Consider the following 20,087-nt stretch of genomic DNA (forward strand, 5'->3'; position numbering starts at 1 on the left):
TAAAGATTTCTATTTTTATTCTAAAAAATTTATAGTTTTACATTTTACATTTAAGACTGTGATCTCTTTTGAATTAATTTTTGTGTAAACTGGGAGGTTTGGATTGAGATTCATTCTTTTGCTTAGGGACATATATTCTCTTGCCTATGGATCTGAATTGCTTTTACACCTTTGTCAAAAATTGATTGGCGATAAAATATTTGCAAACCACATAAATATGAGAAAGGACTTGTAGCTGAAGTATATAAAGAACTATCAAAACTCAACATTGAAAAAGTCTTCAATATTAACAGAATAAAGGGATAAAAAAACCCACATGAGTACCTCAATTGATGCAGAAAAGGTGTTTGACAAAACTCAATTCCCTTTCATGATAAAAAACACCTGACAAACTAGGAATAAAGGGAAACAGTTGAATGGTTAAACAAGGTTTGGTACATTTATACCAGGGAGCATTACTGAACAATAAAAAGAAATGAACTGTTGACACCTGGAATGAATCCCAAAGGAATGATGCTGAGTAAAGAATCCAATCTCTAGAGACTACGTACTCATTCCATTCACATGGAATTCTTGGCATAACAAAATTACAGAGATGGAGAACAGATTAGTGCTTGCCAGATGCTAGGGATGGGGAGCAAGGTAGATTAGAAGGGGTTGTGTGTGGTTATGAAATGGGTAGCCCAAAGGAGCCTTTTAGTGATGGAACTGTTCCGTATTTTGATTGTGGTGACAGTAAGAAGAAGCTACACATGTGATAAAACTACTATATAGAGAAATCTGAATAAACCCTGTGGCCTGTACCAAAATCAATGTCCAGTTTTGTGACCATACCGTAGTAATGCAAGATGTCAACTTTGGGAAGGGCAGGTGAAGAGGGCATGAGATCTCCCTGCATTTCTTTGCAATTCTGTGTGGAATCTATATTTCAAAATTTTGGCCAGGAGGAAGGTTGCTTTTTGTTTGAAGATCTCAGATTCCAAACTGGTTGGCACTCTCTTGTAAGAACTTGATACTCTAACTTGGGGAGATGTGTAGACCATGAGAGCCCTGCTAATGGCAGAGGCTGTGGTCAATTCACAGTTCCCTGCAGCTGCGCGGACACATTTTCTAATCTACGCTGAGGATCTCAGTGTGGGACAGAGATGGTTCTCACTGAGTAGAAGGTCCTGTTATTAAAACAGGAGATACTCAGCTGAGACCGCCTCTGAATGCCCATAAGCCCTGAAAGATACACACTTTGGCTTGAAAACACACAGCTGTATACAGTTCTAAGAATCTCGTGACAATCTTTACATTAAGAAACTAAGCAAGAGAAAAATAAATCTACTAGGATGGTACAGTAACCCTAGTGTACTCCACTCCAGCACTGGCTACCCACCCCTCCTCAATCTCTCATTAAAAGTCAAAACCCCAGGGACAGAATTCAAACTTCTCTCATCAGCAAGAATTTAGACCCAGCTATTCAAATGAGGTTTGGGAAGATTTAGCGACATAATCTAAAAAGCATATTTCAAATCTGTATCTATAGCAGATAGACATGGTGCAGGGGGTAATTAACGGAAAAAGAAACTGGAGGTTAATTCACCAAATACTGATAGTTATCTCTAAGTTGTGGGTTTTCCGGTGAATATTTTTCTATTTTTTTTTCCCTGAATGTGCTGTTTCTTATCTTTTTTTCTTTTCTTCCCTTTCCTTTCTTTTTCTTCTTTTCTTTTTTAATGGATTTTTATAACGGGGAGGGGAGGGAGGATTCCTCATAGGGTATCCATCCAGCGTGTTTTGTGAAGGTTTGATATCTCCAGCTGGAACACTTGTTTAAAAGGGTGGACACCTCAGGCAGCAGAACTGTGACCTCTGAGATCACGGCCTCTTCTAAAAGCGCTGGTTCTATTGCCAGGAAAAAAAAAAAAAAAGGTTATGGGTTAAAAAAAAATTAAGGGGGGGGTGCATGCAGGGTTCCCCTCTCCTTTATTTAATTTCTAAAAATAATGGACACTCACGGAACAAATTGGAAAAACAAAACAGAAAACAAAAAAACCTGCAGGTGCTATAGGCTTCCCTTCCGCGGGGTTCACGCCCATTCTCCAAAGTGAAGGGTGGGCGTTAGAGTCCTTCCCCAAACCAGGGCCGAGGGCGTGCGCTCCGCGAGTCCCTCTCCTCTGCGCGCGGGTGGAGCCCGGGGGCTCTGGTCAGACTAACCCCGCCGGTCGGGATAGGGGTCTGCTCTAACCCTAAATTCTTCCCAGCGCTTTCTTTCCCTGAAGACCCTTGCAAAGTTACCAGCAGGGAAAGGCGACACCCTAAGCACGAGTCCGGCGGGGTAGTATGGCCGAGCGGTCTAAGGCGCTGTATTAAGGCTCCAGTTTCCTCGGGGTCGTGGGTTCGAATCCCACCGCTACCACCCGAGGCGCGCAGTGTGCCGTTTTGCTATCGATCCCAAAGAGTGGGACGAAGCGGAATTGGGCACTGTCTGCTTTCAGTGTCACACAGCGGGCGGCGGGACGCCGCGCTCTGCGCCTTCTGTGCGCTCAGGTGGGGCTGGGGTCAGGTGGTTACAGGCGTGCGGGGCGGCCATCCTTGCCTCCGTCCTGGAAGAGCGCACAGAAGGCGCCCACGTCTCCAAATAGGCGGAGAGGAAGGATGGTGGACGTCCTGAACCGAAGCCAGGTTTGTCCCGTACAGTCTCCAAAATTCACCCCAGGGTAATAAATCCCGAATAGTAGTTGACGGTGGATGTTCTAAGCCGGGGCCGAGTTTGGCTCATGGTCTCCCCCAAATTTTAGCAGGAAGAAAAGGAAGAAAAAAAAAAAAAAATAGGAGCCGCACACGTTGTTTCCGCCCGGTTTCGAACCGGGGACCTTTCGCGTGTTAGGCGAACGTGATAACCACTACACTACGGAAACCCGCCGGCGGCGTCATCCCTGTAATATTCTTAATCGTCGCGAAAGCCTTCCGTGGCGGCGGCCACAGTGCTCTATGGCTGAGAAGAGAAGGCGCCGCTTCCCGAATCGGCGGAAAACAACCGCGAGCCGCTGTGCGAGCGACCGTCGGTTTCGGGGCGACGCACTCGCTCTTCCACCCGCCCTTCTGCCCGACCCCCCAGCCCCTCGGAACTCTCGGGTCCGCCATCTGCCTGCCCAAGACCCCAACCTTCCGCCCGAGAAGAAATGGAGTTTAAAACCACGTAAAATGAAAAAAGCGGGCTCGTCCGGGATTTGAACCCGGGACCTCTCGCACCCAAAGCGAGAATCATACCCCTAGACCAACGAGCCACCCCGTGCCTCTTGTTTTGGTTCAGTGCGTAATCTAGGTCTGATTGGAATAGGTTTTGGTCACCAATGGGAAGTTTTATTTTTAACGTTTTAGAATTATCCCCTGGACCTCGGGGTCGCAATCCCCACTTATGCCGTTAACCTCACCTGTGGGCAGCTCGCCCCGCGAAAGCTCCCGGATCCCTCGGCCCCTCTCTGTGCGCTGGGAGAGCCTCCCCGCGAGCGCGCCTCGGACAGCAGGCAGGGGCACCCTTCCGTTTTGGGGACGGGGAGCCCCCGCCCAAGGGAGCCCAAGCGAGGCCCAAGTCTGGAGGCCCCGGGCCTGGGCGCCGAGTCCGGGAGCAGCCGGAGTGCTCCGGGAGAGGAAAAGAAGCGAGGTTTGGAGGGGAGGCGGGACAGACGGGTTCTCGCGCCGCGACGGGCGAAATGAAGCCCGAGTGGTCCCTTCAGGTGGGGCGCCTGGTAAAAGGGCTTTCGTGTTTGTTTGTTTGTTTGTTTTTAATGCAAATGTGAAAAGCAACGCAAAGCTTTGCAAAGCTATTTGCAAATGTAGGGAAGCGGAGGGTAGAAACGAGATGACCGGCGGCAGTGCCTGGGTGCCCAGCTCGGGAGGCTCGCACCAGAGCGCGTGCGTACTCGTCGCGCAGGCTGGGCGCCCCGGCTCTCCGCGTGGAAGCGTTTGCCCGGGAGTAGCGGTCGCTCGCGGCGAACCAGAGTCCAAGGCTGTGAGGGTGCGCTCCTCCTTCGTCTTGGACCTGCTTTCCCCCAAAAGGCTTTAACTGCACTGGGTTATCCGGAAGTAAAGAAATTTAAAAAACAAAAAACAAACAAATTAAAAACAAAACAAAACAAACAAACAAACAAAAAACACAAAAAACCAAACCCATTAAAAAAAAAAAGAAAAAGAAAAACTGATTTTGGTTCCCTGATGTAAAATTCACGAAACTCCACTCAGAGGTGGCCCAAAAATTCCCAGAAAAATTCCCTACGAAGATTGTTGCAAAACAGAGTGGGAGACGAATGGGCTAACCCTCTTCCAGGAAACACAGTGCTCATGTCCCCACTGCCACTCCAGGATCTTGCTCAGGCCTCTGCGTTGACCGCTTCATTCGCTGGCACCTCGGCCTCTTCCTCGGAGCACAAGATGCTAACCGGCCTCTTCCTTAACTGGCACCTCGCCTCCTTTCGTGCGCGCGAAGTGTTGGATGGGCTCTGTCCTGGGCCACCGTATGTCCTCGCGCTCCTGGTCACGACCGCCTCCGAGTTGCAAGCATTGGCTTCCCTTCTCTATGGGATTATATCAGAAAAGTGCGAGCAGACGTCCAAAAATGGGAACACCTGCCCTAAAGTTTTTCATTGCGACATTTGCTTTTTTTTTTAGCCATTTTTTTTAACCATTTCGGTTTTCTTTTAAACACAGAATTAATATATACTAAACTGACTTTCATTCATTTATGCTGTTCAAGGAAGTCAAGCGTACGAAATGCGGGTATATCCCCAGAGAGCGATGGGGGCGCTGCCGGATAGGGAGGGAGCCAGGCTCACGGGAGGGCTGGGGACCCGCCCGTCACGGCCTTTGCTTGCACACGACCAGGCGGCCTCTGCCCAGGCTGCGACCCTGACCCGCCGCGCCATCCCAGCCCGCAGGAGCCCTCTGTCCGGTCAAAGGGGACCTTCAAAAAGGTCCCCGCGGTAACTCCAAGCCGCACTCCAGCGCCGTGTGGGTTTCGGAAACAACCCGGCCCGGTGCCCCAAAGTGGAGAAAACCACTCGCGGAACCCTGGGGAGACGCGGGAGAAGGGATGAGTGGACTGTTGAATGGGCGCTCAGGCCTTCCCATCAGCCCGCTCGCATCCAAAGAGCCAAGACTGCATCAAGGTCCGGACAGATGCGCCCGGGATGAGCCGGGCCGCATCTGCACCTGCCGACACCTGCGCGTCCCGGACTCCCAGGATTCATCCACCCCTATGCGCCCACCCTCAGGAGCAGGGCACCTCGGGAGCGGCCTGGCCTCGGGAGCGACTACCTCACTACAGAGCCTAGATTGTGGGGACCCACGGCAAGCCAAGCGGGGGCTTAAACCTAGCCCCCCTCCCGACTGAAACAGGTTCCCAGGGTGTGTTGTGGGAAGGTGGGCGTAGACAGCTCGTCCCCACTAAACGAAGAAGATAGAGGAAATGAGGACTTGGCCCTGGGCTGAGTGGGGTGAGAGGAGAACGGAAGGATCCGCCGCAGACTTCCCGAGAGCGCGCGAAACGCGCGAGGGACCGCTTTGTAGAGGTTGCGCGGAGCCCGCGGAGCCTGTGACCTCAACGCCACGGGTGCAGGGGGTCTGGATCCTCGAGAAATGCGGCCACTTCTCGTCACCCCGCATCCGAGGAGCCAAGACAAGTCAGTTCAACCTAGGGCCTGGCTCCCAGAAGGGCGGAAATTCGTGTTGGTTCACGCATCTTCCGCTTTTGCAAAGGAGTGGAAAAAACTGAGCGAAGGCCCCAGCGAGATTTGAACTCGCGACCCCTGGTTTACAAGACCAGTGCTCTAACCCCTGAGCTATGGAGCCAACTGCAACTGGGCTCTCTGCGCAAGAGCAGTTGACACCGCCACATCCACCGCGCAGCCGCAAAGCGCCGCAGGGAGGAACCAAGTGCTGAGAGGCGGGCCGCCGCCTTTCAGCCAAAGAGAGCCTAATGTCGCCGCCGCCGTCTCAGCATTGATGTCTGCCAGTGCCAAGGGCAGCAGGCCAAGCCGCAGACCCTGAGAGAAATACCCGCGGAGAGAGGGCAGACGCAGCGCCCTTCCGGGCTGTGAGGGACGGGGGAGGGCAAGAAGCTACGCGGTCAGGGGCGGGACCTCCACTGGGCGGGCCTTAGGAGGGCCCAAGGTCTTCCGGGGGCTTAGGGGTCAGGGGCGAAGACCCGTTGGCTGGAGAGGGCCAAGGATGGCTGTGTACGAGCTTGAGGGCCCGAGATCAGGGCTGCGCGGGAGGCATTACGGGGAGGGTGTCAACAGGCCTGTCCTGAAGAAATCCAGGTGCGGGCTTGGAGGGTGGGATTCAGTGGGCAGCGAGAGATCTGGGGGGAGAACCCGAGAGAGGGAGTCGGAGAAATCAGAAGGTCGGGGCGTGAAGGATTAGGAAAATTAGACAAATTAGGAAAAGGCAACCCATTGGGCCCGCCTTAACTCTTGCGGAACCAGTTTCCTAAGAGCCCCTAAAGGCCCAAGGGATACGGGACATGGAGAGTATGAGAGCCCAGGTGAGGGACAGGAGATGAGAAAGTGGCCGGTGTCCAAGATATGGAAGCAGCCCAGTGTCCATCACTGATGAATGGATAAAGAAGGGGTATATTTACACAATACAATGCTATTCAGCCAAAAAAAAAAAAACAAAAAACAAAAAACCCCACGAAATCTTGCCATTTGCAAGGACATGGATGGAGCTAGAGAGCCTAATGCTAAAGGACATAAGTGAGAAAGATAAATACTCTATGATTTCACTCATGTGTGTAATTTAGGGAACAAATGAGCAAAGGGGGGAAAATGAAAGAAATCAAGAAATAGACTATTAACTGTAGAGAACAAACTGATGGTTATTCGAGGGGATGGGGTGGGAAGAGGGGTTAAATAGGGGATGGGGATTAAGGAGTACACCTGTCATGAGGAGCAGTACAGGGTGATGTAGGGACGTGTTGAGTCACTATATTGTACACCTGAAGCTAATAAAACACTGGATGCTAACTCACTGGAATTAAAGACTTGAGATAAAACTTAAAAGAACAAAGTGATGGCTACAAATGGTGGACCTTGACCTGGTGGCCCAAACTGCCCCACGGTCCCTGCAAGGCCAGGTGACTTGGGTCTGTGGGTGCCCTCCAGTCTGCAGGCTGAGCCATGTAATGGTCTGCTGTTGTTGTTTGTTTTCAGGGAAATGGCTCATGCAACTCAAGGATCTGGGATTCATGGGTGGGATCTGAACGAACCAAGTTAAGCCAGTCATTGCTTTCAGAGACCCAAACATCTCCCAGATCTTGGGATGCCCAAAGGATGGGAGAGAAAAATGCACACAATCACACAAATCCTCACACCCGCAGAGTGATATCCGAAGTCACTACACTGCTCTGGTGACCAAAAGAGAGCGTCTCTTATCCCCAATCTGTGATTGTTACTGTAACTGTTGTTATATTTCTTCAGATATATAGATATCTGTGTAGTTATTCTGCAAACACACATACTCCAGTAGGCACACAATCCCATTCTCAAACACAAAAGCTGGAAATACACACACAGCCAGCCAGCCCTGCAGTCCCCAGACCTGGCCCTACAGGCACCTTCTCCAGACACCCCCCTTCTGTGACCTGTAATATATCCTGCAGCACAGTTGTTATGTGACTTTAACTGTGCTACTCAATCCAAAACCCATACAAGCCCAGATACCATTAGGGCTTGATGATAACATCAGCCAATTTAATTAGCAAGTGAATGTTAAAAATGGGTTTTCCTTGTGGAAACTAGTGGGATTCAAATACATGTATTGGCTATAGTATTCTAAAGCTACTCTCCACATAGGACTCACCCTCTGGAATGAGACAATAATACTGTAGCCTGGACTCTTTTTTTTCTTAAAATTTATTTATTTATTGGAGAGAGAGAGCATGAGCTGGTGTGGGGGCGGGGGGAGTTGTGCAGATGGATCGGGAAAGAGAGTAATCTTAAGCAGGCTCCATGCCCAGCGCAGAGCCCCACAAGGGGCTCGATCTCACCACTGGAGATCATGACCTGAGCTGAAGTCAGGAGCCAGGCACTTAACTGACTCAGCCACCCCTGTAGGCTGGACTCTTATATGAACCTGTCCCCAGCCCACAAGTCACTGGATTCTGATTACCTGGTGCTTTGTCCACTGGGTCTGCCTCTAGAACAGTATCATGCCTGCCCTGTAAGACCATTGTATGCAAAGTGTGCTTGAAACCTCTCAGGGACAGAGCACAGGAACTCCATGACACTTGCAGACCAGAATATCCAGTTGTCACTGTCCCTACATGCCCATACACCTGTCTAAACCTGTGCGGGACAGAATAGGCCTGAGACTGACTTTCATCTAGCCAGGTAACCAGGTAGTGGGGGAGGAAACCTAGGCCCCTGACCTAAATATGGGGTGGCTAATATTTAACAACAAATGAAAAATAGGGTCTTACCAAACTGACATAGGTCTGTTTGCAACACCTAAACCTTATTCACATGCTGATAAATGCCCTCTTTGTAATCCACACACATACACCCCTGCCCCCTCCATCCGAGATATTAACACATGTGCACACATTCCTCACACACTTAAACACACCTGCTCACCCAGTCTAGCAGAAACATTTGCTCCTGCCGTGCTCTTGCACTCAGACTGGGGGAGTCAAGAATGAGCTCAGCCACCCTAGAAATGAGCTCAATCTGTATTTCCATCTCCTCATCCCTTTTCCCTGGGGAGCATTAAGTGGGGAACAGCCCAACACCCCCTCCCCAAAGCCCACCCAAACAGAAGCTAGGGACCAATCAGCCAAGGGATTAATACCCCCACCAGGGCACAGGCTGAACAGACCTTGGCACTAGGCTGCTGCTGGCGTACATTTGCCTAGTTCCAGAAAGGGTATGTCAGAGACATGTCTGCTGATGGCAGTTGTGTCTGTAAAATTGTAAGTGCTGTTCTGTGTTTCAAAATTCCATAACCTGTGGTCTCCTTACTCAAGGGAGATTATACCTTGGCATCTGAAAGGGGTTCAGGCATCTGTGAGAACACAGGGCTGTCACTGTGGCTGAGAATGTACATATCACTCTTTCTGTATCATCAGCTTGAGGGGTACTGGAAGGTAGCCAGGTCCTGGGCTTTCCTCTCGTGTACAGGTCAAGAATCTCCTTCCAGTTCTGGCCCAGGCTGTTCTCTGAGCTGGGAGGGAGTACAGTACTCCTTTATGAGTAGAGACCCCAGGCCGGCTGGATCCAGGTGTCTGGAGGCAGAGCTGACTGCAGACAAGAAGGGAAACCAGAAAGGATGGTGAACCCGGCTATCTGGGCCTGACCCTGCGCACTGAGGACAGCACTGGCTTTGGTGCTGCTGGACAGAACCAGAGGCCATGGCAAGCCCAGGCAGGAAGCCCCAGAGATGGGAAGTACCTCTGTCAGCACTGGGCTCCCTCCTCACCCCCCTCCACTTCCCCATAGCTCAGGCCAGATCCACCTGCCGCCAGCAGGCAGAGGGCAGGCCCCAGGGGCCAAGGACTCTCTTCCCCCGCTCAGGTGCCCGAACCCTTTTCCACATCGCCTGTTCCGCTGGCTCCAGTGTTGTGGGTCTGCAGGTGCCCCTCCAAGGCCGCCCAGGCCAAGTCCGGGGAGCCTCGAGGGGGGCAGGCCCGAAGTCACCAGGAGGCTCCGACACTGCTTCCCCTGGGCAGCCGGGACAAGGAGGAAGGCACCCTTGCCTGACTCACCCTCTGGGGCAGGCGGACGAAGCCTTCTCAAGGCCAGATTCGCAGGTAGGTGCCGGTGGAGCAGACGGAGAAAAGGGGGAACACGCGCTCGTGGAAATTGACGCGGAACGTGTACAGGTGTCGCATGTCCTCCGCGGCGTAGAAGGACACAGCCCCCACCTCCAGATCCAGGGCCACCCGCACGCGGGACAGCTGGCCACAGCTGAGGGGCGTCCGCTCGGGGCTAGTCACCGCCCAGTACTTGCCGCTGTTGAGCTGCAGCGCCCAGACGCCCTCTTCGGGGGTGAAGGGCGTGAGGCCCTTGCGGCGCACGCTCTCCCGCGCCACGCCGAAGGCCCAGCCGTCTTTGGAGCCCACTTCCACCTCCCAGTGGTGCCGCCCGGAGGAGAAGCCGCAGGACGCCAGCACTCGCGTGTTGGTGTCAAAGCGGCGTGGGTGGCAGGGCACGTCCTGGGCCCGCTGTCCGAGGCGCACGCTCTTCAGATCCAGAGAGAGGATGAGGCGGGGGTTGGCCGTGTCCGGGTCCAGGGTCAGCTCCACTGAAGGCAGACACAGGGAGGGACGTCCCGTGCAAGCCCCTCGCTCAGCCCTCCCCGGCTACCTCTCCACCGCCATCCCCCCACAAGCACGCGGGGAAGTCAGACAGGTGGAGGGTAGGAACCTGATTGGGATCCCAGTTCGAAGAGATCCACAAATCCCATTTAAAAGACAATGGGGGGCGGGGATTTTGAACACTAGATACTGGAAGAACTGTTACCTTTTCTAATGGTGACTATGGTTTCGTGGTTTTCTAATTTTTTTAAGTATATCTTTAGAGATAACATTTATGGAAATATTTATGGAAAGAACTTATTTGTGATTTGCTTCCAGTGGGAAGAAGTGGGTAAGGGTGTTTAAGAAAAATATTAATTGAAGGTGTGTGATGAGAAAGTAATATTCATTGAGATCTCCTACTTTTGTGTATGTTTAAAATTTTCATAATAAAAACTTAAAATGTGCACACTTGTCCTAATTACTATCTTCCAGGACTGCTGTGGCCCCGGGGAATCCCACAGTTCAGTATCCCTGCCCTCCTGCAGCTTCCTTTCTGGGGGGAGGGGAGAAGAGACAATAAAACATAAATATGGATGATAAGAAGAATCAGGAGAGAAAGCTGTAATTTCAACCAGAGTGGCGAGGGAAAGCGAAAAAGCCTCACTGTGCAATTCAGCAATGACATTAAGGAAGTGAGGAAGCCACATATACTGAGGTCTAGAGGAAGCATATACCAGGCTGAGCCCCAGCCAATGCAGTGCAAATGCCCTGAGGTGGGTGTGTGCTTGGTGCACTTCAAGAGCAGCTAGGAGGGTTTGTCTTGTCTGCACAGAGGAAACCAGGGGAAGAGTGTGCACTGAGGCCTGATCCCTCAGCCTGGAAGACCAGTGAGGACTGTGGTGAGGGAGAGGGGCTGTCCCAGGGTTCTGCACAAAGGAGGGGCATGGTCTGACTCAGCTGGTTTAGATTCTTCTAAGGTAAATTCTGACTTAGCTTGTTCAGTCATCAGCATCAGGAGTACGTGCCCTCCCCTCGCCTGCCCTCCTGTGGGTTTGGCTCCCATTCACCCCAGAGCTCTGCAGTAATCAGAACTGCCTCCCTTCCTCTTTTCAGTCTCCTCCTGCTTTCCCTGACCACCCCCACCCCCCCACACACACACATACAACCTGTGTCCCCAGGAGAGGTCTCTGTCTGTCTGGGAGTGGGGAGAGGGGAGAGCGCCTGGTCCAGGGGAGTGACCCACAATTTATAGGCCTACAGGTCCCACTGCAGCCTGAGGGAGCCAGAATTGGGGGGCAAGGATGAGGAAGCAGACAGCAGAAAGCAGAGGCAGGCAGGCAGAAGGAACAAGCATGCACAAAGCCCAGAGAAACCTCATGGTCAAGGATTGGATTCTCTGCATGGCCAGATAATGGGAACTCCCTTTCACAACAACCATCATACCTTTCTCCTCTTTCTCCAGCTCTCCCCGAAGATCCTCTGAGGAGGAGAAACAAAGCAGTGTATGTGTAACTGACTGGGGAGATTGTCTATTTGGCAATGATAGCAATACCACCTCCTCTGACATTTATAGCCCTACCTGCTCACCCACTCCCCAGACACCCCAAAGGCTGAGAGTTGATGTGCAGGCACTGGGTCAAGTGTGGGGGATGGGGAAGGGCAGTATCCTGGCTCTACCTCTCCAGCTACCCCCTCTTTTGCCTGAGCTGGTCTGAGCTGAGCTCTTCTTCCTCATCCCTCTTTTTGCTCCTACTACCCACCTCTACCCTGACTGTCCCTGGGGGAATCTTTGTGCTAGGAAGATGGGGGGTGGGAACTGCTGCTGAATGGATTTGCTACCACCATTTCCCTGCACCAATCTGGCCTCGACACACCCTAGTTCCTATTTTCTCACATAACTTTTGGAAAGGCATATCCTTGGGACCCTAAACTACCAGAAACACAACATGGCACCAGCACTGCATGGCCCAGCCCCAAACACAGGCCTCTTACCTTTGAACTTCTTGAGCAACCCCTTTAAGACAAAGGTCTTGAGGGAAACATTCCAGACTTTATTCTTCATCTCAGAAGAGACTGTGGTTGGCTTGGGGCCAGGCACATTGTTGCATCTGCAGGACAAAGACCCTGAGGAAGGCCCCCAAACACTGTCCTATTCCCAATGGGCTAAGACAATTAGGATGGCAAGGTCCTCCTGGTGGGGAGAGGTGAAGAAAGGAGAGGCTGATCTTACACCAAAATATGCACAGTCAGGCAGGTGGACATTTGCCTTAGGGAGGTACACAGGTAAGACAGTGTAGGAGTTGGGAGGTGAGAGGTCAGGGGTGAGGGAATGAAGAGAGACAGCTCAGTGGAAAAGGAGAAGAGCCAGCTTGGAGAGGCCTAAGTAACTCATAGGTCCACTCACATGCTTAGTGTGTTTCGGAATTCCTGGAAAGAAAGATAAAAGAAAACCAACTCAGCATCAGGTAACCTCCAGTCACCCTTGATAAAATAAACTGGCCTCTTGTCCTGCTTCTAGAGGAATAAGCAGTACGGTGTACCAGCCCCCACCATCTGCATGGGTCCAGATGGCAATGGCTTTCTGCTGGTGGCTGATGACTGGGTGTCTCATCATCTCCCTTCCCACAGCTTTGCAAAGGCTCCCTTCATTACAGATTCATCACTGGAGCCATGTGCTGGGATCCAGTGTTTCCTGCACTCTCGACACCGCCCCAGATAAGACACAGTCCTTTGGCAATGACTGGTCACTCAGATCAGCATCTTTTAAATGACCATGCTTGACCCATTTGTGACCTGTGATGTTTATTTGTGGATCGTGACTATTTACTTTCAAAGAAAGTAGAGTAGAAAATGTCAAAATGTCAAATGCATGTACTAAAGAGAAGTATTATTTTCTGAGACTTTTGTCTCAAGGCTTCTCTACGCCTTGTATATAGCTCTTTGGATCTCCTTTCTGTCTGTTAGATTGGATACTGCCCAATTCACGAATCGCTGAGTAAAACCAGAAAGATCTTTATTGTGGCTAAAGGTCAAGAAAGTTCTTTATCTTTTTATAACTTTAACCCCGGGAGAATAAGGGCAGTCTTCTCCAGTCCTCTTCTGCTCAAGTATGTGATTCTACTAAACTCACAGAATCTGACTCTGTTCTCACTTGCCATTTGTGATGCCTTAGGATAAATGATTCATACCTCTGGCCAATCCAGACTCACCTGGAGAAAGTCAAGGTCAGGCTTTCGAGATGTCTCCTGGATCTGGCTGCTGAGCTTGGAGAGCTGGGTGATCTCACCCCCAAGCTGAGCTATGTTCTCATTCTGCTTCTGTGTCACCTCCCGGGACAGCTCCTCCAGACGGCCCAAGAGCCTGCCCTCCTGCTCCACCAGGAAGGCCCGCAGTGCCTGGAACTCTGCGCTCACCTTTTCTCTCTCAGCTGCCATCTGCTTCTGTCTCAGGAAAGTAGAAGTTGGAGAGGCAATGGCACATCAAGATCTAGCATTTGGACAGTAGCCTCAGCCATCCCACAGGACAGAATTCCACCCACCTCACTGTTCAGGGGTCAGAGGCTCACCTATACATACCCACCACCCACATCCTCTAGTTTAAATATCCCAACTCTGAGCACACAGCAGCTTCAACACATGCTTTCACGTCCCCTGTCACAAATGTGCTTTCTCACCAACCTAGAGCAACAGCAAACTTGCCACAGAATCACCCCGGGCTATAGCTGTCTCATTTGGAAAGGAGGAAGAATAAATTAGGGTCTCCCAGAGCCACTGTATGGATTAAACTGAGGTCACCTCCTCCTCATGCCCAAACACATGTATTTTGAGTTAAAAACAAGACAGCGGGCCCAAAATGGAGTCACCCATGCTAAGTCCCACACCAGGAAATAGAGACGTAATTAGAGATTCAATTTTCCCAGAAATAGAATTTTTAAAAAGACAAGCAAGAATCCCCTGATCAGCATTAGTTAAGTAACTACCTGATAAACCCCTACCCTCCCCAAGAGGGAAAATAACTTTGCAATAACCAATCTGCTTTTTGGCGTAGTATAAATTCCTTCTTCCTGCTCCCTTCTGCCTATAAAATCTTTTGCCTTGTATAGCTTTTCAGAGTTTTTGGGGTTTTGTTTTGTTTTGTTTTTGTTGTTCTTGTTGTTGTTTTTTGTCTGAGAGAGAAAGAGAGAGCACAAAAAGGGGGAGCAGCAGGCAGAGAGGCAGGCTGCTCGACATGGGCTCAATCCCAGGACCTGGGATCACGACCTGAGCCGAAGGCAGACGCTTAGCCAACCAAGCCACCCAGGTGCCCCTTCAGAGTTCTTTCCTATCTGCTAGATGGGCTGCTGCCCCATTCATGAATTGCTGAATAAAGCCAATAATATCTGCAAATTTTACTCAGCTAAATGTTCTCCTTTAACATTTGTCATCCCTCCAATTTTCAATCTTGACTTTACCTTTTTTTTTTTTTTTTTTTTTTTTAGATTTTACTTATTTATTTGACAGATCACAAGTAGGCAAAAAGGCAGGCAGAGAGAGAGGAAAGGAAGCAGGCTCCCCACTGGGCAGAGAGCCCGATGTGAGGCTTGATCTGGGATCATGACCTGAGCCGAAGGCAGAGGCTTTAACCCACTGAGCCACCCAGGTGCCCCTTGACTTTACTTCTTTTTAAAGAATGCCCCCACAGGGCCAGGATGGTGGGCGGTCCTCTGTTGTCACTGACAGAGGGCCCACCTGGGGGATGCTCAGCTCACCAGAAGCTCCTTGCTCTCCTTCTCTTCCGTGGAACGAAACACCTCATAGTCCTCCAGATCCTTCTTCAAGACCTTCAGCCTGGACTCTAGGAGCTCCTGCAGGGGGGTGAGAAGGGAGACATTATGGGGGGAGGACTCTGAAAACCCCAACTTGTGCCTTTCTGGAGCTATCCAGGAGAAAGAGAACCTCTTCATTGAAGAGAGGAGGCAGGGTTGAAGCCATATCTGGACATAGGGATGGCTACCACCTGCACAGGCTCACATAAGGGAAGAGGGCAACTGAAGGGTAACTCCTAAGCTCCAAGGTCTTATTTCCTAAAGACCATCTGTACACATCCAAGCTGAAATGCAGGCTATGTACAAGCCCAGCCTACCTGTCTTCCCCTCTGCTTTCCTCCTCACCATCAGAAAGCCTCCTGGGTGGGAGGGCTGGAGTGGAGTAAGGAGTAAAGAAAGACTGGGGGCTGTGTGCCCGAAGCCTCTGTGGACACCCCATAAAGGAGGCAGGGAAGAGACTGCCCCAGATCCATATCTTTGACACAGCCCAAGACAGTCTTTGGTTCTCTACTCAATCCAGGAGTCCCCCACTGCCTGGCCCCAACCCCTCGGAAGGCCGTCCCACTCGACCCCAGGACGCGAGGGCGCAGCACAGAGCCACGCCCAGGGAAAGGGCTGAGAGAGCGGGCAGGGAAGTGTGGGTGTGGCCGAGATACTGCTGGAAGCCGTGGAGAGAATCGCCAAGTCCGTGGAGGTATTGCGAAGGCGGGCCAGTAGGGAGCCCAGAGGGAAACTCGAGGTGGGTGGGAGGGTGGTGTTGGCGGAGCGGCGGCGACACAGAGAGAGCCGCACTCAGCACCCAGCGCTGGGTAGCTCGGCAGAGGAGGAAAGAGACAGGGTCTCCCCCAGGCCCCCCGCCTGCCCGCCGGCCGTATGCGCCGCGCGCGCGGGAACGCCACGCGAGCTGGGTCTTGGCGGTCTGTGCGGGGTGGGGGCGGGGCGCGGGGCTCACCTTCGCTTCCTGCACAGCCTCGTCCAGCGGCAGCACTGCGTGCGCGCGGTGTTCGCGGGCGCGGTCGCACACCACGCATATGGCGCGCCCGTCGTCCTGGCAGTAGAGCTTGAGCGGTTCGCCGTGCTGGACGCACCCGGCCGCCGCCGCCTGCGCGGGCCGGCGCTCCCCCAGCGCGGCCGCCGGAAGACTGAAGCGCCGCAGCAGCGTGGCCACCGAGGCCAGCTGCCGGTTGGGCCGCAGCTGGCCGGGACGCAGGGGCTCTCGGCACTGCGGGCAGGGCAGCGGGCCGGGCAGCGCGCGGGACGCCGCGGGAGCTCCCACGCCGGGGCGCTCCCAGCAGCGCGCGATGCAGGAGCGGCAGAAACTGTGACCGCACTCGACGGACACCGGCTCGCGGAACAGCTCCAGGCATATGGAGCAGGTGGTCTCGCTCTGCAGTTCCGCGGCCAGGGCCAGCGCCTCGGCCCCGGCGCGGGGGTCCGTCCGCGGCCCCACCGCCGCCATGCGCTCCCTCGGCGCGCCTGAGCCGGGCGGTGCTGGGGAAGTCGAGGGGCCCGACAGTACGCGGCTCCGAGTGGGTTGGCCAGGTCCGGCCTCTGAGCACCCACTGGGAGAGGAAGGGCGGGGCTGGAGCCGGGCTGTCGGAGACCGGAGCTGAGAGCTTGCCCGGCCGGGAAGCGAGACCGGCGCGAGCGCGCGGTGGGCGGGCCAGACCTCACTTACCGATCGGATCCAAGTGAGGGCCGGCGCCGTGCGCCCCACTCGGGGCCCCTCAAACACTGGCTTTGGTCTGTAGCCTCCTCTGTCCCCTGGCGTCCCCTCTCCGTCGCCCACCCCCCACCTCGCCCAGACCCTCCGCAAGCCTCTCTAGGCCACCCCCAGCCTGATCCAGTCAGCGGTGGGAAACGGGCCTGGACAGGTGGGCGCACACACCCAGCTGGGCGCCACTCCCGAGCTCGACCTAGCACGGCCGGGCCAAGGGCCTAGCGCCCGGGCCGCAGTGTCAGGTTCCCGGAGTGTAGGTTTGTCCTGGCCCGGGGCTGAGCTAAATTTAGGGTCTGGAACGTGGCTCTTGCCCCCACCCCCAAGCGTGGCTTGTATCCACTTCTGTGGCTTCTTCTCCCACCGTTGTTCTCCCTCTTGTTTATTCTTTCTTTAATTCTTGGCTTTGAACAAATAATACATTTACAATACATTTTCCCACTTTAATCTCCACCAAACGAACCCAGTCCTCTACTGTCCCTCCAGAACTGCCAGGAGTATGTGGTTCCACCACCATTCCTCATTCCCAAAGGGCACTCGGGGCGGGCTTTAGACACCACCCTCCTCAGAAACCACTCATGTCAAAGTCACCAGTGACCTCAGTAACCTAAAGGCAAAGGCTCCTCCTCGGGTCTACCTCACCTGCCCTTTCCTCGGATGCTTCCTCCTTGCTGACACTCTTTCCAGGCATCTTTGTGGATGCTGTAGTCCCTGGCTCTCCTACTTTTTTCTTGGCCTCCCTCGTGGGTTCCTCCTCCTCTTCCTGCACTTGCTCAGATCTTGGACTTCTGTCTATACTCACTCCTGATCTCTTCCACTTCCTTGGCTTGAAAGACCCTCTTCTTGCGGATGCCACAGTACACATCCCCACCCAGCATCCCCTGCTATTCCGGGCTCTCACATCCCATTCCCAGTAGCATGTTCTAAGGGATATCACACAATCACCATATCCACAACTGTACTTCTAATCTGCCCCTCCACCTGTTCCTTCCAGAGCCTTCCCCACCCCACCCCATGTACCAGCAACTCCATCCCTCCAGGTGCTCAGGCCAAACTGGGAGTTCTCCCTGCGACTCCCTAGAGGAAAAAATGCACATGCTCCACCCTCAATCCCCTGTGTGTCCTCACTCACGCCCTCCACTACACCATCTCCAATGACCTCATGATCACAACAGTTCTCTCCCCTTCGGTCACACTGCCCTACCCCAGCTTCTCCACCCAGCTATGAGAACAGTCCTGTTGAAATGTTAAGTCAGATCAATTTTAAGTTCTCCTCTGCTCAGACCCTCCATTGGCTCCCACTGCTCAAAGTAAAAGTTGAAGTCTTTTATAATCCTCCAAAGGCCCTACCTGTTCTTTGACCCCACCCCCTGCACCCAGCCTCTCTACCTGCATCTCCTATCACTCTTCCCTGTTGACTCCTCTGTTCCCACAGGGACTGCCTTGCTATTCCTGCAAAATGCCAGCAAGATCCTATTTCAGCACCTTTGAACTGGCTTTTACCTTTACTGGGACCTCTCTTTTCCCATACTTGCATGGCTTTCCCAAACTTCCCACCTCCTTCCAGTCTTGTTTCAAATGTCATCTCTCAGTGAAGCCGGCCGGGACAACACTGTTTAAAATCACCTCTTACCACACTCTTGTCCTTCAACCTGGCTCTGTTTTCTCTCTAACACTCTGGAATTTGAGCTGTTAGAGGAGATGACTGTGTCAGTTTTGTTCGTGGCTGGATCCCCAGGTTTCTAGAGCAATTCTTGTTGCACAGTAAGAAAAGTAAACTTTTCTTGGGTTGAACTGATTTAAACGTGGTTCCGAATTCAGATTTACAGAAGTGGTTCACAGCGAAAAATGTGCCCAGGGTCTATGCTCCTTCCATCCCAAACGATCAACTTTGCGATTCTGAATTATTTTTACACAAATATTATGTCGTTTACTACACTCCCGTTCTTCCTGGTTAACAAACGTAGCAGCCTGTACACAGTCTTCCTTGCTTTCCCTTTTTGGCTCACAGTTCATTTGGGGCATCGTGCCTGATGGTTTCCCCTACGTTTTCCACGGCTGCCTTCGGGTGTTTATTCCGGCTCTGTTCTCCCCGCCGGTGTCCCTCAGTGGACACCCGCTGCCCTGGAGTCAGTGAAGGGCTCGAACACACCTCCGGCCCTGCCCGACCGGCTTTGCAAGCATCTGGGCTGTCTTACCGGGCTCGTAGTACACCCACTGCCCATACTAATAAGCAGCCAAGAGAATGTACAGAGAAGGTTTTAGCAAAGTGGGGATGTAGCTCAGTGGTAGAGCGCATGCTTTGCATGTATGAGGCCCCGGGTTCGATCCCCGGCATCTCCAACGCGGGGTTGCGGTTTCCTTTTTTCTTTCCCTGCCAAGTTTTCAAACGGCGAATGTTCGCAGAGCCCTGCGGGCAAATCCCGCATCTGGAGTTCGCCCAGATTGGAAAGAGCGGCGGCGGCGGGACCCACCCAAGCCCCTACCTCTAAACTCCTGATTAAAATATCACAAGGTGAGCGTGCTAGTGGCATTATGAGGCCCACGTTTCTCCTCCTTTGCGCCCTGCGCTTTCCGGGAGTGGGAAAAGGCTGGCTGGCTGGCAGAGCAGAGCAAGCAAAAAAAAAAAAAAAAAAAAAAAAAAAACAGACCCAGGTGGGAGGAGCGGTCGGGCAGGATCTGCGGAGGTTGAGTTTCCAGGTCTTCCTAGCGGCTGGAGTTTGCAAATAAATCTCCTTTTGTGTCTGAAGCGGCCGATAACCTGAATCCTACCTTGAAGTAAGAGTTGTTGAAGTTTACTTAGCCGGGCGCCCGGCTAGCTCAGTCGGTAGAGCATGAGACTCTTAATCTCAGGGTCGTGGGTTCGAGCCCCACGTTGGGCGCGGCGTCTCTTTTCTTGTCCTATGTCTTCAGTTTGGTTCACTTCTTGACTCTCTCGGAGACGATTAGAGAAATTCTATTCTGGCAATTTCTTGTGTGCGGTATTGTGGATATAGCTTTGTTCATTAATTTGTGATTTACTGCTAACAAAATGAATTTTACAGAAGTGTATGTGAATTATTAGTTTTTAAAATTGTTCAAATATGCGTAATAAAACTTACTGTTTCACTAATTGTTACATGTACAGTTCTGTAGCTTTACACACATTCACACAGTTGTGCAGCTATTACCACCATCCATTTCCACAACTTTTTCATAGGAAATACTAACTCCCCATTCTGTCCTTCCTCCAGCCTCTGGCAACCACCATTCTACTATCACTATGACTACTCTCCATTATATATATA

The 20,087-nt window shown here is 52.3% G+C and overlaps 1 protein-coding gene and 6 non-coding genes across 7 annotated transcripts; 3 read left to right on the forward strand and 4 right to left on the reverse strand.

The window, feature by feature from the left end:
- Positions 1–2,322: 2,322 nt before the first annotated feature.
- TRNAL-AAG lies at positions 2,323–2,404 on the forward strand. The gene has a single exon. It is a non-coding gene; the product is annotated as a tRNA-Leu (tRNA).
- A 429-nt stretch (positions 2,405–2,833) lies between these two features.
- Positions 2,834–2,906, reverse strand: TRNAV-AAC. Its single transcript has one exon. It is a non-coding gene; the product is annotated as a tRNA-Val (tRNA).
- Positions 2,907–3,203: 297 nt separating this feature from the next.
- TRNAP-UGG lies at positions 3,204–3,275 on the reverse strand. The gene has a single exon. It is a non-coding gene; the product is annotated as a tRNA-Pro (tRNA).
- A 2,487-nt stretch (positions 3,276–5,762) lies between these two features.
- On the reverse strand, positions 5,763–5,835 carry TRNAT-UGU. Its single transcript has one exon. It is a non-coding gene; the product is annotated as a tRNA-Thr (tRNA).
- A 3,332-nt stretch (positions 5,836–9,167) lies between these two features.
- Positions 9,168–16,557, reverse strand: LOC111139676 (tripartite motif containing 7). The gene is made up of 8 exons (XM_022492020.1): positions 16,036–16,557; positions 15,027–15,122; positions 13,489–13,719; positions 12,684–12,706; positions 12,272–12,387; positions 11,723–11,758; positions 9,746–10,284; positions 9,168–9,281 (listed from the first exon to the last, which is right to left on the reverse strand). The coding sequence occupies exons 1-7, from the start codon at positions 16,540–16,542 to the stop codon at positions 9,773–9,775; spliced, it is 1,521 nt and encodes a 506-aa protein (XP_022347728.1). The 5' UTR covers positions 16,543–16,557; the 3' UTR covers positions 9,168–9,281; positions 9,746–9,772.
- Positions 16,558–19,071: 2,514 nt separating this feature from the next.
- On the forward strand, positions 19,072–19,143 carry TRNAA-UGC. Its single transcript has one exon. It is a non-coding gene; the product is annotated as a tRNA-Ala (tRNA).
- A 466-nt stretch (positions 19,144–19,609) lies between these two features.
- TRNAK-CUU lies at positions 19,610–19,682 on the forward strand. Its single transcript has one exon. It is a non-coding gene; the product is annotated as a tRNA-Lys (tRNA).
- The last annotated feature ends 405 nt before the right edge of the window (positions 19,683–20,087 follow it).

The sequence above is a fragment of the Enhydra lutris genome, unplaced genomic scaffold (assembly GCF_002288905.1).
Source record: "Enhydra lutris kenyoni isolate GAN:26980312 unplaced genomic scaffold, ASM228890v2 scaffoldscaffold112, whole genome shotgun sequence".
NCBI lineage: Eukaryota > Metazoa > Chordata > Mammalia > Carnivora > Mustelidae > Enhydra > Enhydra lutris.